At 49.6% G+C, this 23,066-nt stretch overlaps 8 protein-coding genes across 8 annotated transcripts; 4 read left to right on the forward strand and 4 right to left on the reverse strand.

Annotated features, from left to right (window-relative positions):
- Positions 1 to 613: 613 nt before the first annotated feature.
- ABOM_005888 (beta-glucosidase) lies at positions 614 to 3,319 on the forward strand (the record flags this gene model as incomplete). Its single annotated transcript, XM_022533017.1, has 4 exons — positions 614 to 1,378; positions 1,432 to 1,683; positions 1,737 to 1,876; positions 1,927 to 3,319. 4 exons carry the CDS (start codon positions 614 to 616, stop codon positions 3,317 to 3,319), a joined length of 2,550 nt encoding a protein of 849 aa, XP_022388908.1.
- Positions 3,320 to 4,715: 1,396 nt separating this feature from the next.
- Positions 4,716 to 6,449, forward strand: ABOM_005889 (MDR family MFS transporter; the record flags this gene model as incomplete). The annotated part of the gene is made up of 2 exons (XM_022533018.1): positions 4,716 to 5,747; positions 5,802 to 6,449. 2 exons carry the CDS (start codon positions 4,716 to 4,718, stop codon positions 6,447 to 6,449), a joined length of 1,680 nt encoding a protein of 559 aa, XP_022388909.1.
- Positions 6,450 to 7,116: 667 nt separating this feature from the next.
- On the forward strand, positions 7,117 to 7,422 carry ABOM_005890 (uncharacterized protein; the record flags this gene model as incomplete). The annotated part of the gene is made up of 1 exon (XM_022533019.1): positions 7,117 to 7,422. The coding sequence occupies one exon, from the start codon at positions 7,117 to 7,119 to the stop codon at positions 7,420 to 7,422; it is 306 nt and encodes a 101-aa protein (XP_022388948.1).
- Positions 7,423 to 13,211: 5,789 nt separating this feature from the next.
- On the reverse strand, positions 13,212 to 13,537 carry ABOM_005891 (uncharacterized protein; the record flags this gene model as incomplete). Its single annotated transcript, XM_022533020.1, has 2 exons — positions 13,212 to 13,319; positions 13,379 to 13,537. 2 exons carry the CDS (start codon positions 13,535 to 13,537, stop codon positions 13,212 to 13,214), a joined length of 267 nt encoding a protein of 88 aa, XP_022388947.1.
- Positions 13,538 to 15,477: 1,940 nt separating this feature from the next.
- ABOM_005892 (uncharacterized protein) lies at positions 15,478 to 16,401 on the reverse strand (the record flags this gene model as incomplete). Its single annotated transcript, XM_022533021.1, has 1 exon — positions 15,478 to 16,401. One exon carries the CDS (start codon positions 16,399 to 16,401, stop codon positions 15,478 to 15,480), a length of 924 nt encoding a protein of 307 aa, XP_022388946.1.
- A 795-nt stretch (positions 16,402 to 17,196) lies between these two features.
- ABOM_005893 (class I SAM-dependent methyltransferase) lies at positions 17,197 to 18,589 on the reverse strand (the record flags this gene model as incomplete). The annotated part of the gene is made up of 7 exons (XM_022533022.1): positions 17,197 to 17,788; positions 17,858 to 17,888; positions 17,935 to 17,960; positions 18,025 to 18,182; positions 18,342 to 18,348; positions 18,420 to 18,511; positions 18,572 to 18,589. 7 exons carry the CDS (start codon positions 18,587 to 18,589, stop codon positions 17,197 to 17,199), a joined length of 924 nt encoding a protein of 307 aa, XP_022388945.1.
- A 1,260-nt stretch (positions 18,590 to 19,849) lies between these two features.
- ABOM_005894 (Saf4/Yju2 family protein) lies at positions 19,850 to 21,047 on the forward strand (the record flags this gene model as incomplete). Its single annotated transcript, XM_022533023.1, has 2 exons — positions 19,850 to 19,862; positions 19,924 to 21,047. The coding sequence occupies 2 exons, from the start codon at positions 19,850 to 19,852 to the stop codon at positions 21,045 to 21,047; spliced, it is 1,137 nt and encodes a 378-aa protein (XP_022388952.1).
- A 222-nt stretch (positions 21,048 to 21,269) lies between these two features.
- On the reverse strand, positions 21,270 to 22,812 carry ABOM_005895 (serine/threonine-protein phosphatase 2A activator 1; the record flags this gene model as incomplete). The annotated part of the gene is made up of 3 exons (XM_022533024.1): positions 21,270 to 21,722; positions 21,773 to 22,124; positions 22,181 to 22,812. The coding sequence occupies 3 exons, from the start codon at positions 22,810 to 22,812 to the stop codon at positions 21,270 to 21,272; spliced, it is 1,437 nt and encodes a 478-aa protein (XP_022388951.1).
- Positions 22,813 to 23,066: the final 254 nt, after the last annotated feature.

Consider the following 23,066-nt stretch of genomic DNA (forward strand, 5'->3'; position numbering starts at 1 on the left):
GCCGAAGCGATCGTCCCCCCGCGGTGTTTATTGTGCAAGTTATGAAGCCGTACTACCTTAATTCACCAGTTTCTGTCGTCTGACCCGTCTTATACTTTCCTACTATGCGGGGTACGCACAAGTCCGACTTGAGCTGTACATTTGACTGCGATGATCACTCCCGGTTACGGGGCATATCCTTACCGGAAGAGCAAATGGACAAGCAGCTAATCCAAACGGCCCACGGCCCCAGGTGCGGTTTTCTGCAGTGTTCACGGACTCGTTGCCGGATTGGACTAGCCCTGACGACAACCGGCTCTGATCATGGTGTCATCTTACTCGATCGTTCTTCAGTGCCTGCAAGGATTAACATTGGGGGGAGCCAATAGATGCCCTTGGCACGGGGCTGCGCACCGCATTCCGGCATTATTTCAACCCTGGCTTAGCCTGTATTGTGACCACCGTGCAGCATACTGCGCCGGGTGGATGATACTTGCAGCCTTACATCACGATCCCATGACCGATCACCCTGCTTTGCGGCCCATCCGATGGATCCCTATAAAGCTACGCCCCCCTAATTTAATGAGGCCGTATCGTTAGTCGGCTGTTCCTGGCCTCTAGTACTCTATCTACCATGGATGCCTTCCTGGCCTATTTGGCTCTTTGGTCTTACTTGGTCCCTGGGGCTCTGTCCACCCCCGAGGCGGAGACTCTGACACCACGAGCCTCTACAGAAGCTTACTCCCCTCCATATTACCCGGCCCCAAACGGAGGATGGGTCTCCGAATGGGCCAGCGCCTACGAGAAGGCGCACCGTGTCGTAAGTAATATGACCTTGGCCGAGAAGGTCAATCTTACAAGCGGCACGGGTATCTTCATGGGCCCTTGTGCCGGCCAGACTGGTAGTGCTCTCCGGTTTGGGATCCCCAACCTATGCCTTCATGATTCGCCCCTCGGAGTCCGCAATTCGGACCACAATACAGCATTCCCGGCCGGCATCACGGTTGGCGCAACATTTGACAAGGACCTGATGTACGAGCGCGGAGTCGGTCTTGGCGAAGAGGCGCGAGGAAAGGGTATCAACGTTCTGTTGGGCCCGTCCGTGGGCCCGATCGGGCGGAAGCCCCGGGGAGGCCGCAATTGGGAAGGGTTTGGGGCAGATCCCAGTCTACAGGCCTTTGGGGGCTCGTTGACTATCAAAGGAATGCAAAGCACCGGTGCTATTGCCTCACTCAAGCATCTTGTCGGAAACGAACAGGAGCAGCATCGGATGAGCAGTGTTGTCACGCAGGGCTATTCGTCAAATATTGATGACAGGACCATGCATGAGCTGTACCTGTGGCCATTCGCCGAAAGTGTCAGAGCCGGTGCTGGTTCGGTCATGATTGCGTATAACGATGTAAGCTCATCTGCGCACCGCCGTCTCGGACAGATTGACTAAGTAGATCGTAGGTGAACCGATCCGCCTGCAGCCAGAATAGCATGCTCATCAATGGAATCCTCAAGGATGAACTGGGCTTCCAGGGCTTTGTCGTCACCGACTGGCTGGCTCACCTTGGTGGGGTTTCGTCCGCGTTGGCTGGCCTGGACATGAGCATGCCGGGCGACGGGGCTATCCCACTCTTGGGCACGAGTTACTGGGCGTGGGAGCTGTCGCGCTCCGTGCTCAATGGCTCGGTCCCGGTCGAGCGTCTGAATGACATGGTAGGCACTTCGACGCGACCAGTTTTGCCCTGTGGCTAATGGAAGAATGGCAGGTCACGCGAATCGTCGCAACATGGTACAAAATGGGGCAGGACAAAGACTACCCACTACCAAACTTCTCCTCAAATACCGAGGATGCGACTGGGCCGTTGTATCCCGGCGCCTTATTTTCCCCAAGTGGCATTGTCAACCAGTACGTCAATGTCCAGGGCAACCACAATATCACGCTCGGGCCATCGCCAGAGACGCAATCACGTTGCTCAAGAATAACGATAATATTCTACCTCTGAAACGGAATGACACCTTGAAGATCTTCGGCACCGATGCCGGCACCAATCCGGACGGGATCAACTCTTGCACTGATAAAGGCTGCAACAAAGGCGTACTGACTATGGGCTGGGGAAGCGGGACCTCCAGACTCCCCTATCTCGTCACACCGCAAGAAGCGATAGCGAATATCTCATCCAATGCCGAGTTTCACATCACAGATACGTTTCCTTTGGGCGTCTCCGCAGGCCCTGACGACATTGCAATTGTCTTCATCAACTCGGACTCCGGCGAGAACTACATCACCGTCGATGGCAATCCAGGAGACCGTACGCTGGCAGGGTTAAATGCGTGGCACAATGGTGACAAGCTTGTCAAAGCCGCAGCGGAGAAGTTCTCCAACGTAGTCGTGGTGGTTCATACCGTGGGACCCATCCTGATGGAAGAATGGATCGATCTAGAATCCGTCAAAGCGGTGCTCGTCGCTCACCTACCGGGACAGGAGGCAGGCTGGTCACTAACCGACGTTCTCTTCGGGGACTATAGTCCGAGCGGGCATCTGCCTTACACCATCCCTCGCAGTGAATCAGACTACCCAGAGAGCGTCGGGTTGCTTGCTCAGCCATTCGGCCAAATCCAAGACGACTACACCGAAGGTCTCTACATCGACTACCGACACTTCCTGAAGGCAAACATCACCCCTCGCTACCCATTCGGACACGGTCTCTCCTACACGCAATTCAACCTCTCCGAACCCAACCTATCCGTCATCACACCGCTAGACACAGCCTACCCGGCCGCACGACCCGCCAAAGGCTCTACGCCCACGTACCCCAACACCAAGCCCGCCGCGTCCGAAGTCGCCTGGCCCAAGAGCTTCAACCGCATCTGGCGCTACCTCTACCCCTACCTCGACAACCCGGACGGCGCAGCCGCCAACTCCTCCAAGACATACCCCTACCCAGACGGCTACACGACGGAGCCCAAGCCCGCCCCTCGCGCCGGCGGAGCCGAAGGAGGCAACCCGGCCTTGTGGGACGTGGCCTTTTCGGTCCAGGTCAAAGTGACGAACACGGGATCTCGGGACGGTCGTGCCGTTGCCCAGCTGTATGTGGAACTGCCCCGTAGCCTGGGACTGGACACGCCGTCTCGACAGCTGCGGCAGTTCGAGAAGACCCAGATCTTGGCTGCGGGGGAGAGTGAGGTGCTGACGTTGGATGTCACGCGCAAGGACCTTAGTGTTTGGGACGTTGTTGTGCAGGACTGGAAGGCGCCTGTCAACGGGGAGGGAGTTAAGATCTGGATCGGAGAGAGCGTGGCGGATTTGCGCGTTGGGTGTGTGGTTGGCGAGGGGTGTTCTACTTTGTAGTTCGTTGGGTTGATTGTATATGTTGTTGTTCAGGGTGGTGTCTATCAGCTTTGTTTTGTATATGTGGGAGTTATATAGGTCGTGATCTTCTTTTTTTTTCTCTTTCTTTTCTCGTATATATTACCCATACTTGGATGTATTCGAGAACTAAACCAGATATAACACTCGTAAGCAGTCCAGTGCATATATATAGACCAGACAGGGTATGTATAGAACCCATGATACACAACAATAAAACATCAGAAAGAGTAACAAGACGAGTAGATCAAGTAACACAAAATTGACAAGCGTGGAATTCTCCACTCCATTTAGATGACAGAAGCTTTGGAAGCTCGCATGGTCAGGTATACTGAACCATGCGTCGGCCACCTTGCCAATTATGCAATGAGATATCGATTTTAAATTTATCAAGGGTTGACTGTGCTCAACATGGCTGTTTGGCTTTCACCAACGAGTAAGTATGAAATACAGAGGGGTTGCTGTTAGTCTCAGTTGGTATAGCATAAAGGCACGACTTCATGTTCCTCTACGTGTATCTATAACGAGATGTCTCTTGGATGAGTGAGATATGTATTGCATGAACGAGAGGAAAATTGACCATTGGACATATTACCATAATATATAAGACCCCCGCCTGTTTCGATCCTCCCAGTCGGAGCTCACTAAGTACCGGTGCTGCAGATGCGGCTGCTTCAAAGCGAACACACGGAAGCATTATCTATCCACTTGGCACATGTGGAGTGGACCGTACTGTATCCATTGGGCTACTGGTTTCCATTCTGAGCGACTAGGGTGATATATATGTGGCGCAATCGTTGCATACTGGCTTAGCAGTCCACCTTATTGGCCGCATGTTTGTTAACATGGGCATGCTACTAGTAGTAATTCTTCTGGTTCCTTATTTGCTGATAATGATTCGTCGGGGTGGCATCGAATGAGCCGAATAAGCTCATGTGGGGCGGGAAACAACGTTAATACAAATCAAATTCAACACAATTGACAGGCGGCTATACTATCCCTGGACTAGTGCAGATCTGCAAGCGGGAGACCAATTGACCCTGGAAGTATCCCACCAATCATGATATTCAAATCATTGTGAGTGAACATGACTCATGTCTTGGCGGAATCCAAGTGGATCCCGTCTGCCAATGTGATTGGGGTCAGAGTACAGAAACCATGGTAGTACTACTAGTAGTAGCTACAATATTTATACCATCAGTATACCAGATGCTTGAGAAGTATCCCGCTCGACAAGTCACAGCTTCGGCTTCCTCATGCCTCTCCTTGATATCCTATAGAGGTGATCTTGTCAACGGACGACTGATATCGGAAGTCGTCTATTATCCTGTTTTCCTCTGGTGACACCGAGAAGTCTGCACATGAAATGCTCGCGATCATGAAGAAGCTTTTCACCTCCAAGAGCAAACTGCTGGAGAAACCAACCTCCGTCATGTCTCCCGATGGATCTCAGTTGGTAAAGGAGGAGTCCCATTCGACGGGAACCCTCAGAGTCTCCCAGAACGGCGACCAGCAAGACGACGAGCCTCAATATCCCGGTCCACTCAAGCTGACGCTCATCGTGCTAAGCTTGAACCTTGCCATGTTCCTCGTGGGGCTCGACAACACCATCATTTCGAGCGCCATCCCGAAGATCACCGACCAGTTCCACACTCTCGGCGACGTAGGCTGGTATGCCAGCGCCTACCTCCTCACGAACTGTGCCTTCCAATTGATATGGGGGAAGCTGTTCACCTTTTACGTCGTGAAATGGGTCTACCTCACGGCACTGTTCATTTTTGAACTAGGGTCTCTGATCTGCGCCGTGGCTCCAAGCTCGACGGCTCTGATTGTCGGCCGTGCCATTGCAGGCATTGGTGGCGGCGGTGTCGGAAACGGCTCCTTCCTGCTCATTGCTCACTGTGTGCCGCCACGCCGACGTCCGGCGTTTATCGGCATGATGGGCTCCATGTACGGCATTGCGTCCATCGCGGGGCCCCTGATGGGAGGCGCCTTCACGGACAACATTTCCTGGAGATGGTGTTTCTACATTAACCTGCCTCTCGGGGTGCTTCCCGCCGCCATCATCACCTTCTTCATCGCCCCATTCCGCGGCAGCAAGAAGGGCGAGGTTGGTTTCCTCAACCAGATCAAGCAGATGGATCTCCCAGGCACCGTGTGTCTTTTGCCCGGTGTCATCTGTCTACTGCTCGCCCTCCAGTGGGGTGGCTCCACCTACCCCTGGAAGAATGGCCGCATCATCGCTCTATTTGTGCTCGCCGGTCTTCTCTTCATCACATTCATCGCCATCCAGTATCAGAGTGGAGACCGCGCCACAGTCCCAGGCCGTGTCTTCAGCAACCGGAACGTCTGGGGATCCGCTCTATTCGGTTCCTGCGTGACCGCCGGGTTCTTCCTACTGCTGTACTACGTAAGTTGCCGACAATCTACCAAAGACAACGAACAATATTAACCCTTATCCCAGATCCCGATTTGGCTGCAAGCCGTCAAGGGCGCCAGCGCCATCAAGTCCGGGGTCATGAACCTGCCTATGCTCCTGGGCAGCGTGATCTTCTCCCTGCTGGGCGGCGGCCTGACCTCCGCAATCGGCTACTACATGCCCTTCGCCTATCTGACGGTGATCCTCATGTCCGTCGGCAGCGGCCTCCTCTCCACCCTGCAAGTTCACTCCGGCCACGCCCACTGGATCGGCTACCAGTTCCTGGTTGGTGCCGGCGTGGGCAGCGGCCTGCAGACGGCCTTCGCCGCCCCACAATGCGTGCTCCCCCTCGAAGACATCCCCATCGGCACCGCCGTTGTCATCTTCACCGAGAACCTCTCCGCCGCCATCTTCGTCTCCGTCGCCCAGAACGTCTTCTCCAATCAGCTGAGAACCAACCTGGCCACGTACGCGCCCGACGCAGACACCAGCGCCATCTTATCCGGCGGCGCCACCGATATCAAGAATCTCGTGCCGCAGCACCTCTACCAGGCGGTGCTGTTTGCCTATAACAAGGCCTTGGATCAGACGTTCTATGTCGCGGTCGCGCTGTCCTGCTGTGCCGTGCTGGGCGTCCTGGGTATGCAGTGGGTGTCGGTGAAGAAGAGCAAGGATGATACATCATCTAAGTAGATAGATTTATTTAATCGGCCTTGGTTTAGTGTACCGGGTAGTGTTTAATTAGACTTTACGAATTGATGCCTGTTTCATGCCAATATCTTCTCATGAATCCATGCGTAGGATAAGGATCTGTATTAGTAACACTGTTATTGGATGTAAACGAAGGTCGAAACAAAAAAAAAAACCAATTAAATCCTTAAGTCTCCAATTACCATTTAGATAGGCAGTGGCGCCGGGGCTGACGAAGCTATTTCTCCTCGTTAGGGTTGGGCCTGAGCCTAATGATTGACTCATTCCGGGACCGTCGTATGGAATCAACCATTCTGGTCCGCTCCGGATTTCCTTTCTGTTGGTTGAAACAAGCTCTCTCTCTCTCTACTCTAGTTTTAATGGATTCCTGTCTCCAGTCATCAAATCTGGCTATGTGATTAACGAGTGATGAACCAGGAATAGACTACAGTCCTGCTATCCATCTAAACAGACTAATACTATCTTTCATTTTACATACTCCCACTTAGCATTACTGGAATACCAATATTAACCACCCAAAAGTTCACATCCACAGAGAAACTGGAAAGCTAGAGTACCAGTCCACCCCTCCTCCTCCTCCCCACTAGACCACACTCACTACCTCACAACCAAGGAACTAACAAACTAACCAACCTCAGAAACATAAATAATGACCCCCAACCCAGGCCAAGACACCTCATCCAACCCACTACCCTCCTTCCCCGATACCTCGACCCACGAGAGACCGCAAAACGGGGTCAACAAGAGACAGAGACAGAGAGAGGGACACTACTCTTCTACACGCTCATACAGCCAGAGACAGCTCGATCGGATGGCCCGCGTGCAGGCCGAGCTGCAGAAGGTCAAGGAGGAGTGTGAGGCGCTGGAATTGTATGTTTGGCAGTTGGAGGGGGAGAGGGAATGGCTGAGGGGGGTTCTGGGGGAGATTATGAGGGAGACTCTGAAGGGGGAGTAGGTTCTTTTCTTTACTGTTTTGGGGTTTATAGGGATGTTGTGTACTAGAGAATGTATGCCTCGCTGTGTGTGTGTGTGTGTGTGTGTGTGCTGAAAGGGCTTGTAAGGTTTGGCTGTGTGTGTGGAGATAGCTGTTGTAGGTTAATCATAGGTTTAAGGTCACTGTCCTGCTAGCTTCCTAGACTGGCTGGCGATGAAGAATAAAGTAGTAAACCAGAAGGCGTAATGTAATATCCGACGAAATATGCCACACAGTCAGGCCTTAGTCAGAAACACCTACCGTTGACTAATAACTCGACTTAGAGAAGAGCAGAATACAAATGTCCTGTTGTGCTTCTAGGGCTGTTGGTCCACGTGGTATGGGTCAAAGATATGGAAAACAAAACCGTTAACAAGATAAACAAGTTTATTACACCTGTCTCGCCAAACCCGCTGAAGACCACGATATCCCTGTCATTAGACACAGACCGTAACTCAACATGACATCCAATCAGCAGGGGTCGCAAAAGGGCACTTCTAAATATTAAAGCAAACATTGCATGCATGAATATGCAAAATGTCACACTCGCGCCGGGAGAACGGAACGCAATCGATTCGTCAAGACGTTGAAGCCGTGGTCCTCACGTCAAAACGAGGTCCATTGATCGTGAGGGGGAGGACGCAGATAGTGAAATATACTACGTCGTAAGTATTCTTTTGTGTTTTTGGTGGGCTTTGTATTTCTTGGAAATGCTCAAGTGTGGGTTGAGACGAAGATGACTATGCTTAGAGCCACGCTGAGCGTGATGTATAGTGCGATATCCGTCTTGGAGATGACGAGGTCGTTGTCCTCATGGGAGCTCATGAGCTTGATCGATTGCTTGAGCATTTTGTATGTTTCAGACAAGGCTTTCTTCGGGGGTATTTGAGGTGGGAATCCTGGGGTAACTGAATTAGCTACGGCTGTTTCTTTGCACCCTCGATAAAGATGGAACTCATATCGGATTATCTTGCACTGGACCCCCTTCTCCTATATACCTGTGTTGCTGACTTCCCACCTGCCGGTGATCAAATCTTATCTCCGTCGTTTTCTGAATCTTCGATGTCTCATGGAGGACAAACATACAGGGATGCGATGGTGATACTGACCAATAAACCCCCTCAAGGCAGACCCTTTTCTAATGCACGGTGACGGCTGTGACCAAACCTTTTTAACCACTTTCATCATTTGGCATCCTCGTTTACATGGTAGGAGGATGGCAGTGGGCCACTGTCAGGCCTCATGAAGTTGAGCCCTATGGCTTGCGTCGATCATGGTTGGCTGTGGTACGAGTCATTCGAGTCCGCCTCTGCTGCAGGACTACCGATTGGGAAATAACTAGGATAATAAGATAGAGCATTATGTATGCATCTAACAAGTCACGGCAAATGTATATGCAAGGAAGTATGAATGACAGAATCAGTGTTACTCACGGTATGCAGGGAATTCCCTGATGACGTTGGTTCAAGGTCTTTCTCCAATGATTGATGTTTAAGCGCAGCCCATGAACGCAGGGCTGATGCAGACAGATAGTGCTAAATGCGAGTAGATGAATTATACCATTGACGATGTCTTCGCATGTGAGGTTAGATTGCTTGCTGTTCTGGTTTCTCATGTCCATGCAGTCTCCAGGATGTCAAGAACATACACACGATTTCTCACGGCTCGTGGAGTGGCCCCTGACGAGTAATTAGGTTGTAAAGAACCCTGCTCAGCCTGGGGATGACATACACCCAGAATTGTACAGCTCACGACTAGAGTGGACAGTAATGACGTCTCGCTCATAGGTGAAGCAAGTTTCCCTGTTTAGGCATGACGATTAGTTATTTCTTTCGCAACGAGTTTTGAGGGTGGAAGGCCGGGGTTGAATTACCTCAAAGCGAATTAACTACACGTTGCTCGCTAGAATATTGGTATATCCCCTAAGGCTGGCCTTGCCAGTGTTTGATTGATACTCTTCGGTAACTCCGAACCGGCGGTAGGAGAGTAAAAAATGCAGTAATTGTTATCTTTATCACAGAGCCAGTATACAGTATTGCGTCTTCACATCCCGCCATCATAAGCCCGGTTTCATCTCTGCAATATCCAGTGGCTTCCTTTGAAGCAACTGAGGTTAAGGTGTATAGCACTACTGAATACCCTTATAAATTTCGAATCTGGACTGGTTGTCCTTGAGTATCCTCGATACGGCGCTGTTCCTGTTCTGTGCTTGAAGTTGTGGAGTTTAGAAACACGTGGGTTTACTTCGGGGCAAGGTCCCTTGACTTTTGTACCGGAGTATCTGACGTGGTGTCAGGCACTATAGTCGGCTATAGAGTATTAGCGACTATAAGTCGGCATTATTCAGAACAGACCTGTTAGCCTAGGAACCAGATATATCCACTGAAAGAGAATGTGACACAAGGCATATCCAAGGCCTTGCCCTTGGTTGTTATGAGGGGTGACACCGCACATGCAGAACCATAAGTATCAAACACACTATCCATAGTGAGATACTTACATATCTCTACACTGTGTGCCCTTGTAGTATGCTGTTTGACATAAAGATCTTCCATTACTATCAATGGCGTTATATGCGTGGTCTTGGAATATTAAGGCCACGGAACTCATCGAAGACACCACGAATCTGCTGCACATAATAACAACGCATAAAATGCCAGCCTTAGCAACATATGATAAGGGCTTATGATGTCGTGTATGAAGTCATGAGTAAACTCTGAGAATATTTTATTTTGAATGTTGTATTCGCGTAAACCAAAAATTAGCAACCAGCCCTACGATGGAAAGGATGACCCGACTCAGCAAGTATGTCAAATATCGTTGGCATGTATGAGGGCCCAGTTTACAAAATTAGAGGTAAATTAACTAAACCTGGTGATTTGTTTAGTTTATCGGCATATTTTCCTTGTTATCTCGGCGAAAATAACCCATACTTCGGGGTAATTAAGCGATGGATCATGGTATTACCATATCACAAAGTTCAGGCCGGTATCTACATGTCCATAACATGGAAGATTATAGCTGGCCCGCTTTTGTTTGCCCTATGCACCTGACCTATGTGCCGTGAGTGCTTCAAGGTGTCGTTCGTATGAGCCAGCGTGATCCAGTATGAGCTACCATGATCCAGTATGAGCTACCATGAGCCACTATGAGCCATTATGAGCCATCCCCGGAGAACCTCCCAACTTGCGAGGAGATGATTGGTGCAAGGCCAGAGGCTAGACGGCTCGGCTTGCAGTAGTGGAGAAGAGCGGAACAGTACGATAAATTTAGTGTGCCCCACTGATGTTCCAGCGTTCCCCACGGTAGCAGTCTGCAGGTGGGACTGGGAGATGTAGTGGGATGCACATGTATACATTCGTTCATCGAATTTAGCTTAAACATACAGAGTAGATTGTTTGAATAGTGTAATGAGGTCATAAGGGCTATTTACTGTGAATTACTTGGGGTCTACCTGGCAGGAGCATGGACCCGCATTGTATACTCGGTAGAGTACGCTTCATCAACCACTGAAGGCGGGCCATATCTTGGCCTTCATCACGTTACACCAAAGGAGGGCGTAGCAGGCCAGGTTAACTACAAGATCTGGAGCCTCGTGGGGAATGGCCATTCCGGTAATCAATCTGACAGGTCGTACTGCGTAGTACGATCATCGGTATGACAGCCGCTAGTCGGAGGGTATATAGATATCTCGTAAGACAGTGAGACTTGTTTGCTTCTGTGTCTTGGCCGGGATATAAAAGCAAGCAAGTTACTGCCTCATACTCGTTCTCTCTTGCATTCCTCTCTCATCCTTTTCGTGATTCTCGAAACGTTTGAGGATAGGTTCTGCTGTTCCGCTCGAGATCTAGCTGGTAAGTCAGAACGCCTAGCACTTATTCCCCGCTGCCTCCATACCGTGATTAGACACTATTTTGCCGATGTGAATGTCATCTATCAGAGATCATGATCACACCATACCTTGCTTTGGAAGAGCGACATCGTCTGAGGATATTATTAAATCTTGCTGGTTTCTGCGTTCTCTTGACTATTGCCCCCGTGCTAACGTTTCGAGTCCGTCCTCACTAGGTTCGCACTAGCATAGGTTCTATTGTCCATCGAATGAATGTCCGTTTTATCTTCAGATTGCATTTCACGTAGATGGCTGTAGATTCTAGATACTCCGTACAACATTTGGAGATAGAAGTTGGACATGCCTGACCCTAGGGCGATGGAGGTAGAGCACATGTCCAGCAAGCCCTAACCATGGATAAGGTAGACGGCGGGGAGATCCGGCCAATTGTACTTGGGCAACCATTCTCCTCCGATAGACAGCAGTCAAATGACAAGGCATACCACTAAGCACTAGACTGGCTATGGACGGTTGGGCGTATACTAGAGATCCTACTGATCACTGAGGCTCCCCATTGCCGACAGATCGTCAACGTTAAAGCATATATTGCTGGTGGAGCAGCAAATTGTCTAAGGTGTTAACAAAGCAAAAGGAGGTGGTGCAGATGTTGCTCTCCTGAATTTGCCTCGTAATTGTAGATTTTTTTTTTCAATGATAGAAAACAAGATTACCCTTCTCTTTCCGCCTGTTTCTCTAGGTAATAACTATATTTTCGCTCCCAGTTAGTCATTTCTTCTTCCCCTTGGGTAAGAAATATAACGGTCACATATTTTCCCGCGTATACTAATAATCAGATCTTCAGGCTTCTGAAGCTGGCATCCAACCGCTATTTGACTATAAGTTGACCACTCGGCAGCAGTGGAAACTTATGCTGTGGAGTTAGGGCATCCAGCGAGGCTATAGAAGAGTAGACCACGCGACAGAAGCCCATAAAAGAGGATCAATGACGATAGTTGTTTCAACCCAGTGGAAGTTAGAGCAAGTGAATAAAGCCGGAATGTTTATCCTGAGGCACCCCAACACGGCCGGGGACTGGTATGTCCAGCGACAGAAACCCTTTTGTATCGATGAGTAGGCGGCAGTCTCATCCATATGTTTCCCGTTGGGTGTAGAATGATGTGACTTACCTCTTCCACTCCTTCCCGTATGGACTCCACACAATAAGCGCCGGGAGCTTGGTATCTGCCTGATATGACGAAAGACATCGGCCCGGATTACAGTACCATCTCGGAGGGACACCGCGACGTCTTGGTCCAAAAGTGTATCTGCACGGAAAGCACGATAGTTGTGGCCCTTCCTGAATCCTCCGGAAATTTTGACTCTTTGGCTCTATGTCATCTCAACGTGCGTCAGCGGAGTGGGCATCAGCAGGTTTTCGATGTAGCACTGGGATATCCCCCGCTCGGTAAGTTGTCTTGATCATTTATTTGACAGTTCGAGATACTCAAAAGGTTTTGGCCCATCGACTCCTCTCGGTTAGAGATAACTTCAGCATACAGAAGTATGAGAAAACAAGAGATTTGAGATAACGGTGGTTGATAAGTTACATCTTGGTTCCGAACCTGCCTGGTGACTGCAAACAGGAAAGCCTACGTAGTTAACTAATATCCATCGATCTTCATTACCCATGCTAGAGATTCTAGGTCTTTGGTAACTGGCACAAGGATGAGAAACAGGAAGCAAAATAAATAAAGCACAACTATGGGTGGTCAATTGATTAAAAAGCAGATGGATTATATTGACTTGTTAGACCCGAACTATTGAATATCCAGCTGCGTAGGCGCCTTGCTTGTACAGCAGAATGGAAATCTGAATTATCAACAACCCTCGGGTCTGTAATAATCAGCAACCGAATTAGCAAAAGGATACGCATAATAACTTACCTGCAGGCCTCGAGTTTCTTACCCTCGGCCTCTAATTCAGCAATTTGTTTCTTCAATTCATCGTCCAGTTTGCCCTGAGACGCATTATGGGAGATGGCATTCGCCTACAAGGATATATCTTAGTAAAGTGCCAAGGGTCGCTAGTGCTTTCCTATACACTTACCCATTGTGATAATCGGAACGACTCGCTCTTAAAGGTGCTGCAGCTCATTTTGGTAGGGCAGGTGTTGTCTGTCTGTCTTTGCGAGAGAGCCTGTTTGGGGATCGGTTCGCCGAGAGCGAGACCAAGAGTCATAAGTGACAATAGGATTTGGATCTTCATTTTGACTGCAGCAAAGTCAATACGCCAGAGGGTGAATGTTATGACTGGGCAATAGTGGATTGAGAAGATGATGAGAAAATCCCATGCTCTGTTGCTGCCTTTTATACGTTGCTTAGCGGGAGGAGCCAACAAGAAAGGCCTATAAAATAAACGCAGCGTGGATTCAATAACTAGTTGATCAATACTTTCTTAGAAATCGACAATCAATTGCTATGGATCGACATCAATAATCGTCAATCTATTTGCTTATGCATTGGACTTACCGGCTGCATTCAGACCGCATGTTCCGACATGTCCATTCAACACTTTTATCGGGATCTTGGTGTATGCTCTCTCGTATTTATTCCCTTCTAAAGGCCGAGGGGAGCTCAAGTTGAACATTAAGCACGAGTTTCTGCCCCGGATTGAGAATTCAAATGGGGGTCAGTGCCAGAGGCGAAGGATCATTAGCATGACCTGTCAACAGGCAAACAGGATCCGCATAGAATTGCGTGCACTAACGCATTAGGCATCCGGGTTCCGCTGTCATCCACCATTTTGACAGCTTTAGTGCATATCAGTTTCTTTCGGGTAGTACGTACACATATCGACCAGCAGTAGAGAATCCATGAAAGATTGCAAGAAGCCCATACTCCCCGCATTGACAACTTCCGAGGTGCTGTAGTGCATTGTGACGAATTACGTGTGATCTCAGTCGTTTCCCTTTTCTCTATATTTAGTCTATTGTATAACTCCTTCGCACAACTTAGTAGACACAGGTAGACTGAAAGACATTACGCCAATCGATTTCTCTACCACCCGATGTCGTCCCGGTGTGCAGCTTGCTCTCACATCGCAATCACCCGGATAGAACAGACATAGGGAGCAATTCCATGAAAGGAGTGAATGCCGCCTGGGTGAGCTGACATATCCAATCTCCAGACCGCTCTTCCTGCGGACTCGCTCCACCATGACTGTTTTCTCCTTGCATCGGACACGATCGGCGGGGATGAAAGGGCGTCGCTGTGTGATTGCGGGCTCACCCAGGATCAACACCCTCGGAAGAAGCTTCCTGCTGCCCATGAATATCTTTATGAGTCACTCGCGCGACTGCTTAATCGGTACTCGCGATGGATGTGCGCCTAGATCAGAGAGCAGATGTAGAGCGAGAAAAGGCTGACGCCAAAGCGGATTGTATGTAGGGAAGGATTGGTATGTCTGTGGGCGATGATACTAGATGGGGAAGCTCCTCGTTCCGTACAGACGATGCCCCTCGACTGACACCTTTCGGTGAGACGGGATATCTGTGACTTTATTTCTAGACATTGTTCGGTGGTGGCTGGAGCAACACCTAGGAGGAATAGGAAGTCTTATTTAGAAATAGTCCATTGCTATGATAATTGGCTAGGAGACGGACATTGCCGGTATGGCCCTCGCCGTAGATATTGGCGCGTTCACGAAGATGCAGAATGGGACCCGCTAGTAGAAGGAAGATGTCTTGCAGTAGGGGATTTCAATCCTCACAGCCCTCTATGGAATTCCCAGACTGAACAACATATCGATGCAGCACCACCAGGAGATCTGATCAGCAGACCCAATCTATATATCAATAATGAACCAGATATTCCTAGCAGGCCCCAAGCATACCCCAGGTATCTCAATCATTGATCTGGCAATATCTACTCCAGAACTAGGCCCCTTGGACAGTTCGCTAGTGGATAACAAATACCTTATAAGATCAGATCACGAGCTGATAGTACTTGCATGGGTTGATTCGGAAAGAAGGTCTATTGACACCAATAAACAAGTTACTGAATGGCAGATTCAGAAGTGTTGGGTTGTAGTTCTGCACTTCACAACGACCGGCTTTCTTCAGGCTGGGTAGGATCGAAAGCGTAAACCACCGTATTGGGGAAAGTATTAGAAATACATGAGTGACATCCAGGACGAAAGAATTTCCGCTAGAACTTTCGCCGATGAATTCTTCGAACATGATCCCTCATGTTATCCATCCGGCTAAATAGCCGTGTGCATTGCTCGCCCTGTTGATTTCGCCAGTTGCACCTGATTTCCGGTTTATGTTTGGCCTCATGTCTGTCTCGATCCTTTCGAGTGGCAAAGCCTCGTTTACTAGGGCTCTGTGGATCAGGTGCTGACTGGGGACAGTTCTCGTAGTGGCAGAAAAAACTTCTAGCGTGTTGGCGATAGTGCCGCTGAGAGCCTTGTGCAGTCGTGAGACGCGCTGTCGATCTGCCAGGAACTGGACATTTGGAGTGTGAGAGAGAGGTGAAATCACCAGGCGCGATGTGGGCGAAAACGAGTTCGGGGGGTGAACTCGGATGGCTACTGCTGCTTCCAGGGGAAGAAAGGATCGGCTTATCACGAGAGGGTGGTTCCATGGGTACGTCAGGAATGTGTAAACATGTTGGAGTAAGAGGCTCTGAGGGGCTTGCAAGAATGGGAGGCCCGAGAAGACCTGGTATCTGCGGCTCAGGAAAGCATTTGAGACCTGACGTATCCATAATACAGGGCATTGATGAGCTTGTAGAGCTCTCGAGGTCTAAAGGTTCTGTTACCCATGGTATCGATGGTCCTGTGAGATCCTTGGAACTTGAAGAATCCATTGTCCATGGTGTTGATGGGTATATAGTGTGGCCGAATGCAGAAGCATCCATAACCCACTGAACTGGCGTTTCTGGCACTTCACTGCGGCTTGACGGATCCATGAACCACTGTAATGACGGCTCTGGCAGAGGATGGGGCCATGTAGATACGTTCCGTGAAATATCAACGGCAGCATCTCGATTGGATAGCGGCAAGGCCATCCACTGCTCTTCTTGTACGTTGTAGTTATAGTTCATTGTCAAGTCTTGGTCTGCTGGCATGGTACTAGGCATTCAGGGACAGCACAACAGGGGTATGCGGGTATATCTATCATCAAGCTTCCAGCGGGTTGCAGAAACCATCCTCCTGCATCACGCTGACTTTGCATTTGCGAGGCCGGTATCCTATTTTGGCTTAAATTGCATGCAGTGGGCGAATCGCCGCGCAAATTCTCAAGGAACCGAGTATGACGGCGAACCCGCGTACGTCGCAATGATAAAGGGACGCGACATCAGCAAAATGGTTCCGGATGCTTACATAGGGAACTAGCTGTCAGCTTTAGAAGGTGCATTAATACAAGGCAAAATTGTGACATGGGAAGTCAAATCGGGTCGTTATGGGTGACGGGATGCGTGCCTGATATTTGGTCTATAATATGGTTTCTCGGCTTCCTGATCTGGACCAAGAGGTTCTCGCTTACTTATGGTGGCATTGAACGAGAAGCATCAGCTAGTATGAAATGGATACAGAAGTAGTTGGACGACCTTGCTCATCCCTCCCACATGTCTTAGACCTTCTTTTCTGTGTAGACTCGACATCTACTTATCGGAACCTTGGCTCTATCTAAAATCTCAAGGTATTAACGTAAATTGCACCATACAAGCTAGTATAGAATAGAAAATGGCACGGACTCACAGTAACCTGATAGACCTCCTAGCCATGTTGTTCAGGGTGGCCATACTTCAAGCTAACAACGACAAAATCTTGAAGAGCCCATCGTCATTTTCATCGTGACTTCATTAAATAAAAGCACAAGACATAGAACGCCAACAACAGATCCGACATATAAGCCACACCTATCGACGCGGCTTCCTGCCATACACAAAATACAACTTCCCATACTGATGAATTGTGGTATCCAACAACTCCTTCCTCGCCCCTGCCATCAAAACCTCAACCTCGTCCGCCCCCCACGTCAGAACTTTTTGCAACAACTCGGGTACATAAGATTGAATGCCCTGCATCTGCTGCGCCTGGAAGTACTTCCCAATGTCCTTCTGCTTCTTCTCCAGCGGCCACGGACTAATGGGCACTTTGACAATCTTGCACGTCACATCCTCGAACCCCTCCTTACTCAATATATCTGCCCACTCGTCCATATTTGCCATCGGCTTTCCGAATTTGGCACTGGCTTCTTGTATCAATGAGCACATTTTTGTGGTATATGGTGCTCGGTCGAGGGACTCGTCGTCGGCGTATACCTCCACGCGGAAGCTCTGCATCTCGAAGTATCCACCCGGTTTTAGATGTCGGAAGGCTTGTCCGAAGAGTTTGTCGAAGTGGCTGACAGCCCCTGCTAGTTCGCGACCGTGGATGTAGTCGAAGGGCCGGGAATAGACCCAGTCTGCTTCATAGTCGTCGACTTCGAATTGGAGGTTTGGGGGGACCCTTCAGGCTCGTTACGGAGTTAAGGTTGGCTATCTTGACACTGAACAACACAAACGAGGCAATCCTTACCAGGTCGGTTGGATGGGACTCAGATCGTTTCCTATGCTAGTCAATCAATAATTCCTAACAAGCAGACAGCAGCATACCTAGTACTTCGGCAGATTTATACTGACTATAATCCGGATGGTATGAGCGAAATGCAACCCAAGAAAGGTTCCAGAAGCATCAATACGCACTCAGCAAAGTCCATCGCCCAGATCCCAGTCCCCGTTCCCAAATCGAGGACTCGCTCTGGGTGGGACTTGATCGGCGCCATGTGCAGCTCGCCATCGAGGATCAGGGCGTATATATGATGGAGGAGGTCCATGCGGTCCTGCTCCTCCTCGTCGTTTGGCTGAACCTTTCTAAGCCATCTTGCCTGCTTCGAGGATGCGGATGCGACTCATATACCATTAAATATGCGCCTGAGCGATAGGCGTGATATCTTCGACCATTCTGCGCTCATTTATCTTTCGTACCGGAGATCAAGAGTGACTTGGCTTGCGAGTCTTACCTTGTACCTGTGGACGCTGTGGTTAGTGCCTTTCTGAAGATACATGCGTGATGAAGATTGGAATGAGGATACACCTACTCGTAATTCAGAACACTTGACGCCAACGTAGCTACATCTAGCGATGCCTCATCCGCCGAGGCCCAGTCGCTATCTGAAGCTGGGGGCGAATCCTGCGAAGCGACACCTTAAAGTTAATATGGACACAGATTCACGAAGCTACGGGGATTCACCTCGATATCGCCAACCATGAGGGGCTTGAATCAATATACCACAAACCGAAGCGTTGCCCACTATACAGAGAACAGCCGTAGGACAATCGAGTGTAGGAGGTGGGGGGGATGACCCTGTCCATTCACAGGGACTCTGGAATGAACATACGATCCCGGACAAAAGTACGGCTTTCGAATCCCGACGCAAGACAAACGGGATCTGCTCTACATTCACAAACAAAGAGATCCAACAAACGTTATTCGCTGACGTCGCTTCCGCAAACCAGCGTTCGTGGAGCCCTATAACTGCTAGGCAATCCTAACCCTGTCACAACGGCTATATGCAAGGTAGAATGTCCAATCAGTTCTCTCCCTTGCTTGGATAATATGAGTAATTAGGCCTTTTTACCCCTTTGGCCTGTATTTGGCCTCTGTCGATTGGTGTTCGGGTATAACGGTGCTCCGTTTAGGGCAGGGTTTCCTGCTTGATGGGCTGGAATAGCGGGGCGGTCATGGCGTGGTTTCTTTTGGCCGTTGTAGGGCTTTTCTTGGTGTCGTGCTTCTGTCAGCAATCGCTATGTTGGCCATTAGAACATGTCTGTGGAAGTTCAAACGTCACTCTCAGTTTACAGGTTCTCTGCTGCCTTGATATATGTCTGCATAAATACATATCTCGTCGTCCAGTATGGTTGTTGGTGAAGGCCCTTTGAGTATGGGCCCTGATCCTCCTTCATCCCGACAAACACCTATCTCTATCTGTAGTGTGCTAGATACCAATAAGAATATGTATACACAAATCTCCATGGAGACCACAAACACACTTAATTGACCACACAGCAAGCAAGTTAACCTTCCTACCTGCGACATCCAGAGTCACGCCAATAGCAAAATCTCATATCATCCGAGCCAGAAGGGGATAACCGTCGATTATATATCACCTTCGCCGACCTGTCTTGCCATCTCGCCGAATTACGTATGACAAATCGACATATTTGTTCATTTTTATAAAAAGAATTATCATATCACCAAAGTTCTGGACGCCAAAAGTATGAAATCCATAACCTGCATAATATATAGTTATGCATGCACAATATATCTGACTAATCTGCACAACACCGCCTTCCAACCATCCCCGATAAGCATACAATCAATCATCAACCATTCTTCAACTTCGTCCTCAGCCACCACTGGCTTACAGACTGGTCTCCAACCGGAGCGCCAGCGAACAAATTCCAAACGAGCCCATACAAACAACCACCCCAAGTTTTAACCCCATCATACCACCCCCAATCACCCAAAATGCAGGGCTTCAGTAAGATCACACCCCCACCGCACACCCACTCAGCAAACAGAAAACTAACCCAACAATCTAGACATGGGACGGTATGTCCCCCCAGACCAAGAAGGTGTAATGAGCGGCAACCAGCTCGCCAAAAAACATCCCTTCGGTTCGCGCGCCCGCCACCTCCACACGACCGGTGCCCTGACCGTGCGCTTCGAGATGCCCTTCGCCGTCTGGTGCACGACATGCAAACCCCACGAGACGATCATCGGCCAAGGAGTGCGCTTTAATGCCGAGAAGAAGAAGATTGGGAACTACCACACCACCCCGATTTACAGTTTCCGGATGAGGCACCCCGCGTGCGGGGGGTGGATTGAGATTCGCACGGATCCGAAGAATACGGCGTATGTGGTTGCAGAGGGGGGTAGGAAGAGGGATACCGGAGAGGATAAGAGGGTGGGTGGGGCTGGGGAGATTGTGGTGAAGTTGCCTGGGGAGAAGGGGGACGAGGTTGTTGATCCATTTGCGCGGTTGGAGGGGAAGGTCGAAGATAAGAAGGTGGTTGATGAGGGGCGGACGAGGATTTTGGCGTTGCAGGAGCGCCAGGCGAGGGATTGGGTTGATCCGTATGAGATGTCGAGGCGGCTGAGGAAGACGTTTCGGGCGGAGAGGAAGGTCTTGGAAAGTGCCGAGGCCAACAGGGAGGCGTTGAAGGATAAGATGAGCTTGGGAATTGAGATTGTTGATGAGACAGAGGAAGATCGTTTGCGGGCTGGTTTGGTCGACTTCGGTCCCGGCGGTGATACTACTGCTGCACGCACCCGGCCGATGTTTGAGTCTAGGGGTGTTTTAACGAAGAAGCCTCCTGGTGCATCAGCTGGAAAGACCAAAGACGGGAAGCGGAAGAAGGCGGCGGACGTCGTCGAAGAACGCAAAGCGATTTTTCGCAGCGAGTTAACTGGGAATACTCGCGCCATCGTTGATCCTTTTCTTAGCCATGAGGGAAGCCTGTGGCAGCCGGAGGTTAAACGCCGTAAAACTGCACCGAATAAGGCGGATACAAACAAGACAGACAACCAGAATACAAGCAGTACGGCCAGTGAGGATCAAGCATCTTCTGCATCGAACGAGCATTCAACCGAAGTGACTGAAACTGCCAGCAAGACACCAGAACCGCCGACTGCTTTGGTGGCTTATGCTTCGGATTCAGAGTAGTTGTGTCCTTACTGGGTTTTTTCATAGTTGGCGTTCGGTTATAAAAAATGATACCCCATCGCATTGGAGTTTTTTATTTACATTGCCATGGAAGCAAAATGCTATACATCATGTACATTATCTCAAATGTCATTGGACTATGTATACTTAAAGAATAAGGGAATATATTTTATATCATAGAGAAGAAGTAGCAGCAACTTTTCGCCACCATATGTCATCATGCTATCTTGCCCAAGGAGCTTTTGTAGTAATATCATTGGCATCACCAGTAGGGGCCTGCCCAGCTGGTTGCGAACTCACCCAGGGAGCTCTAGTAGGAGCCATAGGACCTGGAGGAAGTCTGGGGGTATCGGGAAGTGCTGATGGTATTCTGGACGTAGCAGATGAACCTCCGCCAGCTCTTGCAGTCGCCCACGGCGCCGCAGTTCCGGTTGATGGCGGTGGAACACTCTGAGATGCGGTAGCCCAAGGAGCTTTCGTTCCCGGGCCCGGGTCTTGTCGTGCAGTTGGAGGTGCCTGTCGTGGCCGAGTTTCTGGTCCGGATGAGGTATGAATTCTGGGCGGTGGAGGAATAGCGCTGGGGTCACGGTCCCAACTGAACAGGGAGCCAAAGCGGAAGTGTTGGACAACCGGGAACTTGGAAAGCACTTCGGCGTTGTACATTTTGATCATACCCTGCAAGTATCATTAGTCGGTGAACACGGAAAGTGACATATTGGTCTGACCTTGTTGATCTTGGCCCAGCCAGCCGGGACACCGGAGATATTATATAGCATTTGGCTGTGCTCCCAGAATGGTCCTTTCTTCACATCATATATAAAGCCGATGGCGGAGAAATACATGTTGACGCTCCGTTCTTTCTCTACAATATTCGCTTTCGTGACACCGTCAGGGTTTACTGCATCTGGTAGAGAGCCCGTCTCCGGCACTAGGTCCGAGTCTGATATAGCTGGACCCAGCTGTGCTGAGCCAAAAATGTAAGGAATGAAAGAATGATCATCCAGACCCCAGACGCCATGAGAGCCAGCGGGTTCCAACTTGAACTTTTTGATGATGGCCCGTATAAGTTCCAGGTACCTAGGCCGCTTGTAAGTTGGTCATAATCTGAACTAGCATAGGGGAGATAGACGCACGGTTCTATTACTCCCAGAACAATTGTTCTCTCCTCCACTCCGGGAATATTCTTTGGAAATCCATTCAGTTTCCAGATCGCTCCGAGAAATGTTAGAAAGCTTAGTTCGTGTCCAGTTCCATAATCCATTCGCTCACGACTGCCCCAGCTCCCGAGGAAGTATTCCGTCAGCTCCACCTCTGCTGTTGGGCCGTCTGGGTCCGACGACCGGGCGTGCAGAATTTCCGCCGGCAGACACTCTGCCAGAAGACTCGGGGTCTCTTTTTTCACTTTGTCATGCCAAACTTGGAACGCACCGTTTGCATACCGCCACTCGCCGGGCATCAGAGGCGTAGCATCCAACAAATCTTCGATCTTCGACAAGAGCTGTTGCAGCTGGCGGACAGGGGCAGAGAACTCGACACCTTCGGCGTTCAAAGGCCACGTCTGTACCCGTCCATCCGGTAACTTAGCGGGGAACATTGATCGGTTCAGTTGCAAAAGGAATGTCATAATATCCACATAAGCTTTGGAGCATAAAAACTCGGAGACATCATCCGTCTCGTTAATCCTCTTGCTGGGTTCGAGGAACTTATGCCCCTCCGAGGGGTCGATGGTGGGCAGCACACGAGCTGACAACCCATCTGCGGCCATTGTAGCTTATTGATGGCAATATAAGTTGAAGATTAATTTCGTTGAGCGTTAATTCCGAGTGTATCCGTGCGACTATGTTTAGGTGACCAGCATCAATCAGGCTGGCGGTACATTGGCCGAACGGGTTGTTCTATCGGTGATGACGAAATTTATCCGAGTTAGTGTTAGTGCTCGGCACCTGATTTATTTATCGGATCTTATCAGATTTATTGAAATTCATTCAAATTACTAGTAACGATTAAATTTATGGAATA

The sequence above is a fragment of the Aspergillus bombycis genome, assembly GCF_001792695.1.
Source record: "Aspergillus bombycis strain NRRL26010 chromosome Unknown contig00045, whole genome shotgun sequence".
Taxonomy (NCBI): domain Eukaryota; kingdom Fungi; phylum Ascomycota; class Eurotiomycetes; order Eurotiales; family Aspergillaceae; genus Aspergillus; species Aspergillus bombycis.